Genomic DNA, 14,672 nt, shown 5'->3' with positions numbered 1-14,672 from the left:
TACTTTGTATATAAAAAGCACAAGTCATATAAGTTAATAAAGTAATCGGTACTTTATTCTCATTTTATCGACACTCTTCGTTTCTGTTGTCTGACGTCACTCACCGGAAATCTCACGTGCTCCTAACCCGGAAGTAAGTCCTCTGAAAACAGGCATGGTGTCCGATGCAGTTCTAGTCTTTGCTTTCGTTGCTAACGTTTATTGTTGTGTCAACGTGTTACAGTTCGGCGGTTGACATAAGTACAAAATATTAACAATAACAGCTCGCTGTTGTTGTTAATATTGTAATAAACTCCCGTTATGTGTGACGATAACAACACAAGTCAGACTTTGACTGTCTCGTCTTGATCATCTACTCCAACCCTAACGTGATATTTTGGAGATTTCCGATAAGAAATAAGGTTTTCTTTTCTGCCAGAGATGTCTCTGGGACTGAGTGGAAAGCAACATGTGTCGTCAGAAACGTGTGAGACGGATCTGGACGGGGTTTCAGAGCTCATGGATCTGCTGCGCATGGACCTGGATCCTGATGGAGAGCAAAGAAAAGCTGGGGGAAGCGAAGCACCGTGTTCTGTAAGTAGGACAGATGAAGAACATCTTTCAAAAATCCGCAAGTTAATATATAGATAAGGTTGTCTTTAAAATTCAGTCAGCTTTTGTGGTGATCTAAATGTGTTTGACAAACTTTGCTCCCACTAATATCCTCGATAAGAAATTATTAAGCAGAATGACCAGACTCGTATGAATACACTTCTCTTAATAAAATAATGTGATTTTATGATTAAAAAAACATGTTTATGTTGCACAAAAAGATTCGCCGACTTCACTTTATTATTATGACAAACACATTATCTCCATTAATCCAGCAGTTATTTATTTTATTAATTTTTTTTTTTTTAAAATATAACAATCTAAAACCAACCCTCACTCTGGAGAGAATTACCTTAAATATAAACATATTTCAGAATAACTGTATTTTTTATTATTATGCACATTTAAAACCTGATCTTGACCTAAAACAGTGTAATTAATCCTGTTTGCTTTCATGAAAAGCATCAAAGTATTAACACAACATAAAGCTTCATAGATATCTGATTTTTCTTTAATGGTTTTTTAATATTTTATTCTTTGATTATTCTATTGAAAACTAGATTTTTTTGTTTTAAGCCCAGTTTCTGTTCATTATTGTGTCTTAAAATCAAATATCTCCGTAGAGTGCCTTGTAAAAACCCTTGACCTTTTTCAGCAGATACTTTAATGTCTTTAAATTTTCACCCAATGATTGTGAAGTGAAGTGTTTTCTGGTTTATTTTTATTTTCTATTTTACGAGCAGAAGAACGTACTGAGGAAGCAGCGACACTGGGAGAGGCAGCTGGCTGCGAAGAAGAGCAAACGCAAAGAAGAGAAACAGAGGAGGAGGTCGAACCGCGCCCAGGCATCAGGTGAAGACCGAGGAGAATCGACGAACGCCGAGGATCATAACCTGACTCGTCGACTTCTCATGATCCCTTGTTCTGTTCATAAAGGGGGGGACACAGACGCCGCGCAGTTCACCAAGCGAGTCATGAAGGCGATCACCAGCGAGCGTCTAGCAGAGGCTCGCTCCACGGGCCGGAAACTCTGCGTGGACCTCAGCATGACAGACTGCATGTCTGACAAGGTGACCATCTTCTGTCCGGAGACGAATCCTGCAGAAGCATTTACTGGAGTAACTGTTTTGAAAAAGTTTACTTCTATGAGTGTTAATATCAAATGATTGATGATTAGATCAGTTACTCAGTACTCGAGTAGACTTTTTTACCTAATGCTATTTTGCTCTTACTTTAGTAATTTCTCGCGTGGTTGACGTTTTACTTTTGCTTGAGTGAAAGTACGTTGAAGTAGCGCCACTCTTACCTGTGCTTTGCCGCCCTCCGTGCCGAAGTGGACGTAAGAAAGAAAAACGGACTTCCTTCTCGCTCAGGAGACGAGCCGGCTGGCGGGTCAGCTGAGGCGGCTGTACGGGTCGAACAAGAAGGCGACTCGGCCTTTTCATCTGTTCCTGACGGACCTGAGGGAGGACAGCCGACTCTACCGGGAGTGTGTTCGGATGAACGACGGCTTCCTCGGCTACGCGGTGATTCGATCAGTCTCCCATTGTCCTCTTATCAAAAAGAGTCAGAAAAGTCTCTGCCAAACTGTTTTGATCAAAAAGTAAAAGTAACAACGAACTTTTCAGCTGTTTTTTTTTGCGACACGTTTCTTCATTTTCATGCTGGATTTCTTGTTGCCTCGATGTCGCTCACTTTTTCTGTTTTTGATGTCTGTTTAATGTAGATGGAAATAACAGAGGAAAGCTGTTTGGATCTGTTCCCTTCAGAATCTGTCGTTTATCTCACACCAGATGCCCAAGAAGGTGTGGTCATTTTTATTTACTTACTTTCATATAGAAATGCAGCTCAGTAAATTAGAATATCAATAAAAAGTTTATTTGTTTCTTTAATTCAATTAAAAAAGTGAAACTCATGTATTATGTATATTCATTACATGCGGATAACATAGAGTTCGATTGTCAAATGTCTATTGATTTAGCTTAAGATTTAGCTAATTAGGACTTATTCCAGTTGTTTGTGCTACGTTCTCTGCCACTTTTTTCTTCCTCTTAACTTTCCATTAATGTTCTTGAAACACCGAGCTTCTTCGACTGACGCTTGGGGCTCACCCTCCTTGTGAATTATGTCCCATAATTATGTAGATCATAACATGGTCGTCATAACACACCATCTTTGCAAAATTAAAAAATGATCAGTCTTGTGCAATTTTATTATTTCCTCAGAAATAATACAATTTCATTAGCTGTAAACCATAATCATCAAAATGAAGACAAATAAACAAATTATACCCCTCTGTGAAAGTATAATGAATCGATATAAAATGTGAGGTCCATATTTGAATTGAATTACTAAAATAAATTTACTTTTCAATTATATTCAAAACTGTAATTGCACCAGTTTTGCTATTCTTCCATGTAAACGTTACTAACTTTTTTTTGAAGTTCAAGTCCTTGGACTTGTAGATTTTGTAAAGTATATTTTGCCCTCTAGGGGGAGCAATTAGCCTGAATGATTCTCACCTTTTGAAGACCTTAAGGGCAGCAATTAAATAAATAAACACGTTGCTAAATAGCTATTTTGATACATTTGATATTTTAGATACAATTGGAAATTAATCTAATAAATAAAAAATAAATTCTAAAATTTTCAAATGACTAAATGCTGCGCAGTTCACCAATATTTAAATATTGTTTAAATATTTTTAAACAATATTTAAAAATTTTGTTTGTTGCATTCTTAAAGAAAATATGATTATTTAAGTATTTATTCCTAATTTTATCATAAAATTTTCTTGTGCTTCAATACAAGATCGATTAACTTAATGTCACACTCCATGTTGAAAGAACACAGGCTGGGATTCAAACCCAGAATCTTCTAGCTCCAACGCGACAGCAAATATTTCAAGCAATTTTATTTAAACTGTCTCACATACAAATGTTAAGTAAAAAGAAGTAAAATGTCAGTGTAATGATGGCGACATTAAATGCTGAAGAAGTCCTGCTTATGCCCACGATGTTTTGTCGTTGATCACAGCTTTGCAGACAGTGGACGCTGACAAAGTGTACGTCCTCGGTGGTCTGGTGGACGAAAGCATCCAGAAGGTAAAATCAGCACATTACAAAATAGAAACCAGCTCAGAGTTTGATGGTTTTCATGAGCCCAGCCCCGTCGCAGGTTCGCTTTGCTTCACACATAAATAAATTAACTGAGTCGGTTGTCTGCCTCGTGGGCTCTCTGCTGCAGAAGCTGAGCCTGTCCAGAGCCGCGGAGCTGAGCGTCCGCACCGCCAGGCTCCCCGTGGACGAGTACATGGTGAAGAAAAACAACGCAAAGAACTTCCACTCCAAGATCCTCGCAGTTAATCAAGGCAAGCCACAACGTCCGTCTGTGACAGATTTATTTATTTTACATTTTCCTTCCATAACTCCTTTATTTATTTTGAATATTGTCCCGTTTGTCCACAGTGTTCGACATCTTGTTAATGTTCTCGGAGACCGGCAGCTGGACACAGGCGCTGCAGACGTGGTTTCCTGCAGGAAAGGGTTACGTCATCTCACCGGAAAACTCAACATGTTTTCCTGTTGAGGGTCAATGAACGAGTTAATGAGTTGTTAGGGAGTTTTCGGGTTTTTTTATGGACAATAAGCTGCAAAGACTCCTAATATTTCCTGGTGCACTACGGTGTATTTATGTTTTATGCTGCTTCGCAGCAAACGGTTAAATCTGAAGCTTTGGAGAGAAAACATGCAGAAAATCTGATCACCATCATAAAGTTGTGAGTCGTCGTACTAAAGTGTTCAGTCAAGATTGCATGTAGGAAAAAGGATCAATTGAAGCAGTTTATTTCGTTCACATACTTTTAAAAATGATTCATTTATCCATCCATCTTCTATTCCGGTTTATCCGCTTTGGGCCGTGGGATTATTTGTTACTACTGCCAAAATTTACAATGCCCTCTTTGTGCCTTACAAAATGTTTTTGTTGGCATTGCCTCTCCCTGAACTTTGATTGTTTTCCTTGGAAAAATGTCGAATGAATTCTGAGAGAAAAAAAAAGAAAAAGAAGAGTCTGATGGAAACGAGTCAAGTGTTATCAGGAAAAAAAAACACACACAAAAAAAACATTTCATGCTTTGTTTTCTGCCTGTGAGAAGATAAACTGTGGAAAATGAGCTTGTGGGGGGGGGAAATGTGAGAAACAATCTGTGATGCCTCACCTGCAAGACAACCTCAGGTTAGCAGAGAAACACGATTTCATCTCTGAGGAGCAAAGAAACTTTCTCAAATTCAGTTTTGTTTGTCTAAATGTCGGCTTAGAGCTTAAAGCAGCTCAAGTTTTTCCTCTCCAAACTGATTGTGCAAAATAAAGCAGGAAACCCTGAAGGCATCTTTTAACTTACAGATTTTATAATAGAAAAGAGACAATCAGGAATAACACACAGTTTTGTTTCTGGTACAGAAGGTAGGAACATAAGCGTACTTGCTAATTTATGTATTTTTGACTTCTTGTGAAAGGAAAAAATCGTTAGATTTTCAGTTTATTTAAAGCTTTGTGGGCGATTGGCAGGGGAGTCAGTTACATTCAGTATGAGTTTAATGCGTTAAATTCACATCATTTATCAAAAATAAAACTGCTTTGAAGCAGAAACAAGTCTTGCTGCTCTCCACTGACATTGTTTACATCAGCAATGTCAGATTCTCAGCGCCGCCCTTTTTCTCTTTCTTCATCCGCTGCTCTGTCGCAACGAGCGGATTCCTAGGAACACGACCAGTTCCGGAAAGTCCCCACCGTCTGTGCATTTATTACCGGAGCATAACGGGAGGGATGCTGGTCATGAAATATGTCATAAAATGCAAAAGCCGCCAAGCAATAAATTATGTTTTTTTAGCAACCTTTCTGATTATGGTCCTGGCCAAGAGTGGGAATGTTAAGAGATAAAATAACTGTGGCTGAGTTGCACTCAGTCAGAAAGAAAATACTTTTCCACTGACATTCAGTTTGTAACTCAGAGGTTTATTATTATCTTTTATTATAAAAATCCAACATGGCCGCCTCAAGCTAAGATGTTTCTTAAACTGATTTCAAAAACTCAAAAGCCTCACGTAAAGTAAATATGTTTAAGGGCCTCCTTAAGCTCATTTGAGGATCTGAAACACAATTTTGTGTATTATTGTTTATTAGGTCGTTACTAAAGAGCTACTGTAATTTTCAGTCGTTAAATGAAATAAGTATAGGTCTAAGAAAAACAAAATACTTCCCTACACCCAGGTTGTGTTTGAGGGAGTAAACGTTGAGTTAAAAGTTCAACGCATTCAGATGTGAGACCTTTAGGTCAGATTTGGATAAAATGATTCTTAAATGTTCAGTGATGTTCTCATCATCCAAGCCGATGAAGTCTATGAAACCCAACCTGAGCGCTAGACCTGCTGGCTGGAGCTGGAGAAATACGCCCAACAAACTTCCTGCCAGGCGAAGTTTAACAGGAAGTTTAAAACGTGGGGTTTAAACGAGCCCCACGTTAACGATGTGCTAAACGGTGACATGATTTACAAAGAAACACGCAACCACTTAATACAAGAAGCAACACTTTATTAAAGCCTCACATTAAAAAAAATAAAATAATTCACAGCACAATTTTTCTCCCCTGAGCTGCACTGATTTGTTGCTACTGGGTGAGAGTCTCATGTTACAAAGCTACATATTAGCTACATACGGCGTTTTGTGTACAAAATGCTATTTAAAAAAGTGAAACGCGGAAAACGCCTATAGAGTTAAAAATATATATATATAAAAGAGTGGAGATAAGAAAATGATGTAATGAAACGGGTATGAAATATCATGGCTCAGGAATCAGCTGAATCGCTTTGAGGCGTGTGGAAGGACCCTCATGCCTTCTTGGTGGGAGCGGCTTTCTGCTTCTGGGTCTGTCTCTCCAGGACAAACTGGACCAGCTTCTTCACCCAGGCGGACCGAGGGTTGAGACACACCTTCTCCCCGCTCACCAGGCCGGCTCTGGCCAACAGAATAAGAGCAGCGTTATTCTAATGTCAAATTTACGAATGAGGCAAATCTAAAAAAAAAACAACAATAAAAAACAGGCCCACTCCAAATGAGTGGAGTGGGCGGAAAACACCAACGTGTAGAGGGATTTACAAACACCTTATCTTCTCCACCATACATCCAGCAGCTCTCAGTAAGCGTTTACTGATCCGTGCTGATTGTTTTATCTGATGATATCTAACATCTCAGTGACTCAGCATCTCTGTTTTCATAAAATATGAATTCATTTCAAGTGTTTGTACATTTCTTTATCAGGGGAGCCAGCTGGGATTAAGTGTTACCATCAAATGATCATATTAATGTCTCTTGATGTTGACCAAAAATACCATTTGAGTGGCATATTTACAGGCAAATAGTTAATAGATATGCAAACATAAGTAGAATGACCTTTTTGGGATCAATGGCTTTGTATCTTACTATGTCGTTTTTATTTTTCAATTTTGAGCCAGTATGGAAGCTGAGAACAGCAATACTCTGATATTATTCTTATCATGATAATAATAATAGTAATAATATGCCTTCACTTGGTAGAATCTGCCTGCATCAGATTTAAAAAAAAAAAGAAACATAACTGTGTTTTAAACAGAATATGTGCCTAACTGTATTTAAAACAAATCAGATTGGATTTGTTTGTTTACATATAAAGACAAAGACTCTTTATATGCAAATCTAAACTTATGTAACGTTCATAAGATGAATTTAAAAATGATTTGTAACAACGATCTAGTTTAACACCTACATTAAATCGATCTGAGCTGCAGCATTGCCACGTAAAGCCAAACAGTTTTGTTTTTTATTCCCAATTCACTCACATGACTTCTGTTTCGGCGCAGTTGGGCCCCTCGGGGACCAGCTTGATGCTCTTCAGGTTCTCCGCAGGGATGATTCTGGACTCGACCTGCAGGCACCTGCAGTGCGTGTTCAGGTCCCTGCTTATGGGCGGCATTCCTGTCGGAAGGAAAGCAGAGTTTCGGTAAAAACACACAGGCCTGCTGAGTCTTATTTCCATTCGTGTTTAACTAACTACGGGTCCTGGGAGAGGTCAGAAATCTCAACAGCTTGCGATACCTCGCAGAACTAAATGAAAAAATAAAAAATAAAAAATCGGCTAAAGAATAATTGATACCGCTGAATTTTTTCCACATTTTGTCATGCTATAAATACAAACTGTCAGGTGTTTGATTATTTATGTTACTCCTAAAATAAAAGACTAACACAGAAGTTGAAATAATGAAATGATGCATGGTTTGGATTTTTTTTTTTATATATATATAAAAATAGAAAGCATGATGTATTTCGTTGCTTGAGTTTACAGTTACTGTCTCTCTACCAGCTTTGCACATCTACAGACATTTTTGCCTTTTCTTTCTTTGCGGAGTAACTCAGGCTCAGTCAGATTGGACAGAAAGTGACCATTTCCAAGACTCGCTTTGGATTTACTTCTGTACTTTGACTGGGCCATTTTCATATATGAATACCCTTTGATCTAGATCAGAACATCTTCCTCTACATGTTTTTTTCTTCTTTCTCTCACCAATGGAGCTCTCCTTGCTCCTCTTCCACAAACACCTAATCTACAGAGACGTTTCTGGTTGCAAAATGACAAAATGTGGAGATTTAGACTGTCAGAGTTTGTTTTCCCTTCTGCTGCACTTCTAGTAGGATCTAAATAAACTCCCGATTCACAAATCAAATCTCGACAATTCCCGCTTTTGCTAGCACGTTTCATCACATCCAGCTGCTTGTGAAATGAAACCGCCCTGCTTCCTCTTTTGGTCCTCCAGCTGCCTTCCTCGATGTTTTACAACATTAACATTTACAATGCAGGAAACACAGTTCCACCCTCCCCAGGCGAGTTTTCTTCAGCAGGCGGTGCTGCATGACGAAACCTCGCTCCACGAGAGCGGTTTCTCACACGCGCTCATGACGGGATGTGACTCAGAAGCACAAAGGTCAGGACCTGAAGGTTGGAGTGGAGTTTTATTTGAAATTGTCTTTTTAATCGCAAATAATTCATGTGAATTATTTTTTTTGGTGCATAATTATTTTCAGCGCATAAAATGATTAATTTAGTGTTTTTACACCCGCTTCGGATGTTATCATCCCATAGAATGGCGATTATCAGTGGTTATCAGCCCCATTGAATGGCCTCAGTTGGTCCCTGATCTGCCTGCTATCAGGCTGTTATTAACCATTCTAACCATTCTATCGGTGATAACAGCCGCTTGTCGCGAATAGAACCTTTTTATTTTTTTTTACCTTTTTTTAAAAACCTTTATTTATAATTTCTCTGCAAATTTGAACAGGATATTAAGAATTTACTAAAAATACAAAAGCCAAACCTATCCGTCATAAGATTTTAATTAGGTATTGTAATAATCGTTACAGTATTTAAAAACAACTCACTAAAATCTAAAACCGGAGGTTTTTTTTCCTCTTTTGTTTATTTTTGTTCGCTTTTTTAAAGACCTATATTTCCAATATGCCTTTGATTTCTTTGGATTTTTTCCAATAATTCACTCAAAATAAATGCAAAAATTTAACATACTTGGATAATTTTATTGGATCTTTACAAGACGTGTTCTCTCAATTCATGCCGTGTTTTATATATATATATATATATATATATATATATATATATATATATATATATATATATAAGCATATAATGAAATTAAAAGGTATATTCTAGAGTTATGTAGTGTTATGAGTTGTCCAACCTCATATGAGAATAAGAGTTAAACTCTGGTAGGTGATGATTTGGAGGAGGGGCACCAACTTCGATAAACCTCTTGAACATGTTCATTGCACTGTACATTTTCTTTTCTAACATGATAATGTTTTGATGAAGTACAGCTTTTGAACCAGGATCTGCAGTATCATTTATAGCTGAACTTAAATGTCCATGTTGTTGATGAAGGTGAAGAATGACAGTGTTCATCTCTCTCTTAAGTAGAAGCTTTTCTTCAGTTGCTCTAGTCTTCAAATGCAGGGCTTCTATTGCTCGACTTTTTAGGTTCTTTGGAACAACACCATGATCTTCAATCTTTAAAATAAGAGAACAATTGCAAGTGGAACCTTGTTAAATGTAGTAGCAACATAAAGTGAATAACAGCATGTAGAAAGTTGAATAAAACCTTTAGATCAATTCTACTCACTTGTTCATCAAACAATGTGTACAGCTGGGAGGAGGCATCACACAATTCTCAAAATTCTAAATGTGATGGAAAGATGCCAGTTTGTGGAGGCCACTGCAGATTATTGTACTCTGTAACAATCTTCTTCAGTTTCCTGTTACAGGCATTCACTTGCTTGGACAGCCTTATAACAACTCCCTGTCCATCTGTAAAGAAAGAAGAAATATAAATACTAGTAAAAATAATACAATCAACACAATATGAAAACATGATACAATAGTCATTTATGGAAGTATGTTAAACATAATAAAAGGTTAACATCTGAAATAGTGTTTATCTCAATTTGGATGTTGTGAACACAAGTAGTGGCAGCCAATTCTACATAAGATATTCAAAATGACACTAAAGTTCGCATAAGGAAATCTCAGTTTGTAGGTCAAAATCTATTACTGCCAATAATTGAATGATATTTTAATTGTACTCTTAAAAAAGTTATCCTCAGAATATAAAGACTGATAGTTCTTACAGTGACTCAATATCTGCCGTAATGTATAAGATCATTGAATGTCCATTAGAAAATGGATGTATTACAATACTCACTTATCTGTGCCTATTTACAACGGGCATTAGGTGAAAGACAGGATACACCCAAGAAACATATTCATACACCAAAGATAAATAACCATACACATCAAAAGCACATACCCATGACAAAGGACAAGTTGGAATAAACCAGTCACTTCTTACACTGCATAAAGACGCTTAAGTACCTAGAGTGAACATATGCATGGTGCAGGGATAACATAAAGATTAAATTTAGGTTTACCACAAGACCTTTGAGCTTCAATTTTGCTAATGACCATACAGTCAAGAGAAGAAGTAGTGTTACCATTACATCTTCTTTTCAGGTTGAGAAGAGTGGCCCTCTCCCTTGCTTCATTTTGTGCTCGTCGTATCAGCTGACCTCTAAGTTCCTGGTCAACATCTCTCAGTGTTCTCTGGAAAATGTCATCCGAAGGGAGCCGCCTTCGTTTTACACCATGGTGTCTCTCAATTATTCGAAGATCCCTGTCCAGCCTAACCACAACAACAACAAGAAAACAACGCACAGTTTCTTTACTTGAGGCGAGAACTGTTGTTCAAATATAGAAGAGTACAAATTTCTGTCACTTACTGTGATTCATCTTCAATGAGTGACTCCTGTGTATGTGATCCGGATCTAAAAATGAAAACAAAGACTTTATATTGGCATAGCTTGTATAATTAGCATGAACAATAACTATAAAGTCACAGAAAATGCAAACGTTTTACAAAGACTTAAATAAATAAACAATGCTTAGCCTGGTGGGGCAACAAATAAAGAATGATGGCCTCAGGGTTTATAATACACTGTGGGAAACGATGAAATGTAATGAACTGTATGACAGAATCCTAACATTAAATCAATATACTGATATAAACTAGTATACTGAAAAGTATACGGTTTTTTAAGATATATGAAACAAAATTTTAGCACATTGTTATTAAAGGTATGAAGGACAGCTACATTTGAACCTGACTGGCTTTTAAAAGGCTACTTTAGCGAGCTAAAGTAGCCTTTTTTTTTCTACCAAGTAGAGTTAAAACGTGTCTAAATCTGTACAAACACATGCTGTGCCACATACTCGCTAACATTAACTCATAGAACTACCATCAGCAGATTTATAAATGTAGACTTTCGGTCTTTTGAGGTTTTTTTACTACATTTTTATTTGACAGATTCAGGGGCTACTCACCAGCTCCGACCGTGGAAAGTGTCGCGTCGAATGACGTAAGCTTCTTCTTCTTCTCTAATGTTTTGTCGGGTGCAATCCGTAATTTATTATTATTACTACTAATAAAAATATTAAACATTTTCATATGGTACAAACACAGATTTTCATATAATCATATGAGCAAATCCATCCGTATTTTTATTTTTAACTTTTTTAATTAAAAATAAGATTATAAGATAACTTCTTCTTATCATTATTGATAAGATTGCAAGCAACTACGGATGTACATACAGCCACCTAGTGGAAGGCTATGAGGTTGGACAACTCATAACACTACATAACTCTAGAATATACCTTTTAATTTCATTATATGCTATATATATATATATATATATATATATATATATATATATATATATATATATATATATATATATATATATATATATATATATATAAAGGCATAAAACACGGCATGAATTGAGAGAACACGTCTTGTAAAGATCCAATAAAATTATCCAAGTATGTTAAATTTTGGCATTTATTTTGAGTGAATTATTGGAAAAAATCCAAAGAAATCAAAGGCATATTGGAAATATAGGTCTTTAAAAAAGCGAACAAAAATAAACAAAAGAGGAAAAAAAACCTCCGGTTTTAGATTTTAGTGAGTTGTTTTTAAATACTGTAACGATTATTACAATACCTAATTAAAATCTTATGACGGATAGGTTTGGCTTTTGTATTTTTAGTAAATTCTTAATATCCTGTTCAAATTTGCAGAGAAATTATAAATAAAGGTTTTTAAAAAAAGGTAAAAAATAAAAAATAAAAAGGTTCTATTCGCGACAAGCGGCTGTTATCACCGATAGAATGGTTAGAATGGTTAATAACAGCCTGATAGCAGGCAGATCAGGGACCAACTGAGGCCATTCAATGGGGCTGATAACCACTGATAATCGCCATTCTATGGGATGATAACATCCGAAGCGGGTGGTTTTTAAACTCATTTGTGCAGAATGTACATTTCACAACCCAACAAACTTGAACTAAAATCGTCCTCTACCACCTTCACTTAAAGGAAAAGGTTATATATGGACAGTGATTTTAAACCGTTAATAATAGCATAAGTAATTTTTTACCAACAAAAAAATAAAAAGTAAAAAAGTGACATAAGGTTTCCGATTCCTTGTTGAACTACCAAATATTTATCGCAAAAGCATCAGAGTGTTTCCACCTTGTGTCCTAAAAAGCACAATGTTTATGGAGGTAAATACCTCGTCTAGTACACGTTCGAGCAGTTCATCTCACAATAACAAAACACTTCCAGCTGCTTGCTTTCCCCTGAAAAAATCTTCCCGTTTCCGGACGTTACGTCAGCGTTTCCGCGCCTCTTACCGTCATTGAGCTCCAGCAGGGCCGCCAGCACAAACACGATGCACAGCTTCATCTTGTTCCACCAGCTGCTTGTTGAGATCTTTGCCGGAGAAGAAAACAGAAGAAAACGCTTGTCTACTGAAACCCTGCCTTGGTACTCTAATATTTATACACACGGGTGGAGGGGGGTCATGTGCTCATCTCCAAATTCGAACAGTACCCACAGTGGTGCAAATGTGCGGTTTCACTTTGGCGCGTTCACATGTGCAGCAGCAGGGAGTCATGGGACGGCGGGTTCAGGGAACGACCGGAGGGCCCCGCTGAGGTTAGGACACGGCTCGCCTCCGTCCCGCAGCCACAGAAATGAGTCAGACAGATTTGGCGTGCTGTTGTGTGAGAACCGACGGCAGCCTCTTTTCCTCTCATCTGCTTGTTGTGGATCTGCAGACGAATTCAGGCGACCGCCCACGTCGGTTTCCAGAAGGCGGCTGATCATCAGATCCAGTTTTGTAAACAGTTTTTGTTTATCTGACAAAATAAATGAAACGGAGGCGTTGTTGCTGGTATGTGTTTTTCGCTGGGGGGTTTTTCGTCCAATGTTGCACAAATAGCACAGTAAACTACAGTGACCTTATGGCTAATGTTAGTTTCTTTTTGTTGTTGCCGAGTGGTTTTGTCTCCTTTTGTTTTTCAATGCATCGCTTCTTTCTTCAAGGAAATTAACTAAATTGATTGACTTAAAATGAGCATTGTTCTGTTTTTCCAGAGCATTTTTCAGCACCTGAATGAAGTTTCAGGAATCTTCAATCAAATTGAACTTTTACTGTCTTAAATTCAGTTAAAAATGTCTCACTCGTTTACTCAGATGGTATTTTATTAACCTTTAAATTAGGGCAGATTAAACGATCTGAAGCAGAGGTGGGCGTTGTTGTATCGCAATATTTTGTGGTACTATCGTGACAACTGTAAAGAATATTATTTTAAAATCTATTTCTTACTTATTTTTAGGAAGTAATTAGTTTTGCAGCATGGTGACTGCATGGCTCAGCAAATACAAATATTGTTTTTGAAACACATTCACGTCTGAATTAGGTTTCTTCAGGACCCAATTTAGTTGATAAAATGTGGTTGATGCCACTAAACTGTCCACATTTAATAATATTTTAGAGTTTACTGGTGTTTATTGTTGCTCTTGTGAAACAAAACACAGACCATACTGTCAGTTTTTTACATTTATTTAACACCAATAACTGAAACTTGAACTTATTATGACAACAAATTTATTATGACCCAAAGTCTCTGCTGGACATTACAGACCAGAACTAGATTATATTAAATAACTTTTAGGTTGTCCAAGTGCCTCCCTCATGTGGGCAGAAATTACTATTTCATTCCATAGAGCATCTAAAATTAAAAAAATCCAAACTTAAAGAGAGTGAAATGGTAAAGAAATCGATTGCTGCGCCTTGTGTAACCCTCTACTTGACTGTCCTCACAGAAAAGGCTCCATGGTTTGTCTTAGCATCCTACAAGCAACGCTCTATAATCATTTGTGAAAATAAATCTCAGTGACGCTTCCATCACTCTGTGACCTCTAGCATTTTGGGCAACAAAGTTAAGAATCCACCGTAAACTCTGTCCAACTGGCTAAATGTTATATCAAATGGTAAATGGACTAAACTCATCTAGCGCTTTCCCAGTCATTTTGACCAGTCAAAGCGCTTTACACCAGAGTCACATTCACCCAGTCGCA

At 37.2% G+C, this 14,672-nt stretch overlaps 2 protein-coding genes and 1 long non-coding RNA gene across 5 annotated transcripts; 1 reads left to right on the top strand and 2 right to left on the bottom strand.

Moving 5' to 3' along the window:
- The first annotated feature begins 63 nt into the window (after positions 1-63).
- On the top strand, positions 64-5,241 carry trmt10b (tRNA methyltransferase 10B). The gene is made up of 9 exons (XM_044097720.1): positions 64-133; positions 419-573; positions 1,335-1,443; positions 1,528-1,661; positions 1,965-2,117; positions 2,318-2,396; positions 3,628-3,695; positions 3,838-3,961; positions 4,059-5,241. Exons 2-9 carry the CDS (start codon positions 421-423, stop codon positions 4,187-4,189), a joined length of 951 nt encoding a protein of 316 aa, XP_043953655.1. The 5' UTR covers positions 64-133; positions 419-420; the 3' UTR covers positions 4,190-5,241.
- A 925-nt stretch (positions 5,242-6,166) lies between these two features.
- On the bottom strand, positions 6,167-13,232 carry cxcl19 (chemokine (C-X-C motif) ligand 19). Its single transcript, XM_044097723.1, has 4 exons — positions 13,144-13,232; positions 12,941-13,019; positions 7,467-7,602; positions 6,167-6,606 (listed from the first exon to the last, which is right to left on the bottom strand). Exons 1-4 carry the CDS (start codon positions 13,201-13,203, stop codon positions 6,480-6,482), a joined length of 402 nt encoding a protein of 133 aa, XP_043953658.1. The 5' UTR covers positions 13,204-13,232; the 3' UTR covers positions 6,167-6,479.
- Positions 9,387-11,648, bottom strand: LOC122820364. Of its 3 annotated transcripts, none has more exons than XR_006368776.1 (5): positions 11,567-11,645; positions 10,966-11,010; positions 10,497-10,868; positions 9,813-9,997; positions 9,387-9,700 (listed from the first exon to the last, which is right to left on the bottom strand). It is a non-coding gene; the product is annotated as an uncharacterized LOC122820364 (long non-coding RNA). The 3 variants fall into 3 exon arrangements; XR_006368774.1 differs by having other exon boundaries at positions 10,681-10,868; positions 11,567-11,644; XR_006368775.1 differs by lacking the exons at positions 9,387-9,700; positions 9,813-9,997 and having other exon boundaries at positions 10,004-10,868; positions 11,567-11,648.
- Positions 13,233-14,672: the final 1,440 nt, after the last annotated feature.

This window comes from Gambusia affinis, linkage group LG18 (genome assembly GCF_019740435.1).
Source record: "Gambusia affinis linkage group LG18, SWU_Gaff_1.0, whole genome shotgun sequence".
Classification (NCBI taxonomy): domain Eukaryota; kingdom Metazoa; phylum Chordata; class Actinopteri; order Cyprinodontiformes; family Poeciliidae; genus Gambusia; species Gambusia affinis.
Note: the sequence above shows the minus strand (reverse complement) of the source record. Positions and strands in the feature narration are given on the sequence as shown.

Bases quoted from the DNA above. Each gene is read 5' to 3' on its own strand.
- trmt10b (XM_044097720.1), top strand. From the start codon at position 421: ATGTCTCTGGGACTGAGTGGAAAGCAACATGTGTCGTCAGAAACGTGT. The intron at 574-1,334 runs GTAAGTAGGACA...TTTTACGAGCAG, and splicing joins GAAGCGAAGCACCGTGTTCT to AAGAACGTACTGAGGAAGCA. The intron at 3,962-4,058 runs GCAAGCCACAAC...GTTTGTCCACAG, and splicing joins GATCCTCGCAGTTAATCAAG to TGTTCGACATCTTGTTAATG.
- cxcl19 (XM_044097723.1), bottom strand. From the start codon at position 13,203: ATGACTCCCTGCTGCTGCACATGTGAACGCGCCAAAGTGAAACCGCAC. The intron at 13,020-13,143 runs GTGGGTACTGTT...TCTCCGGCAAAG, and splicing joins AACCGCACATTTGCACCACT to ATCTCAACAAGCAGCTGGTG. The intron at 6,607-7,466 runs GTGAGTGAATTG...TCTGTTGGCCAG, and splicing joins TGCGCCGAAACAGAAGTCAT to AGCCGGCCTGGTGAGCGGGG.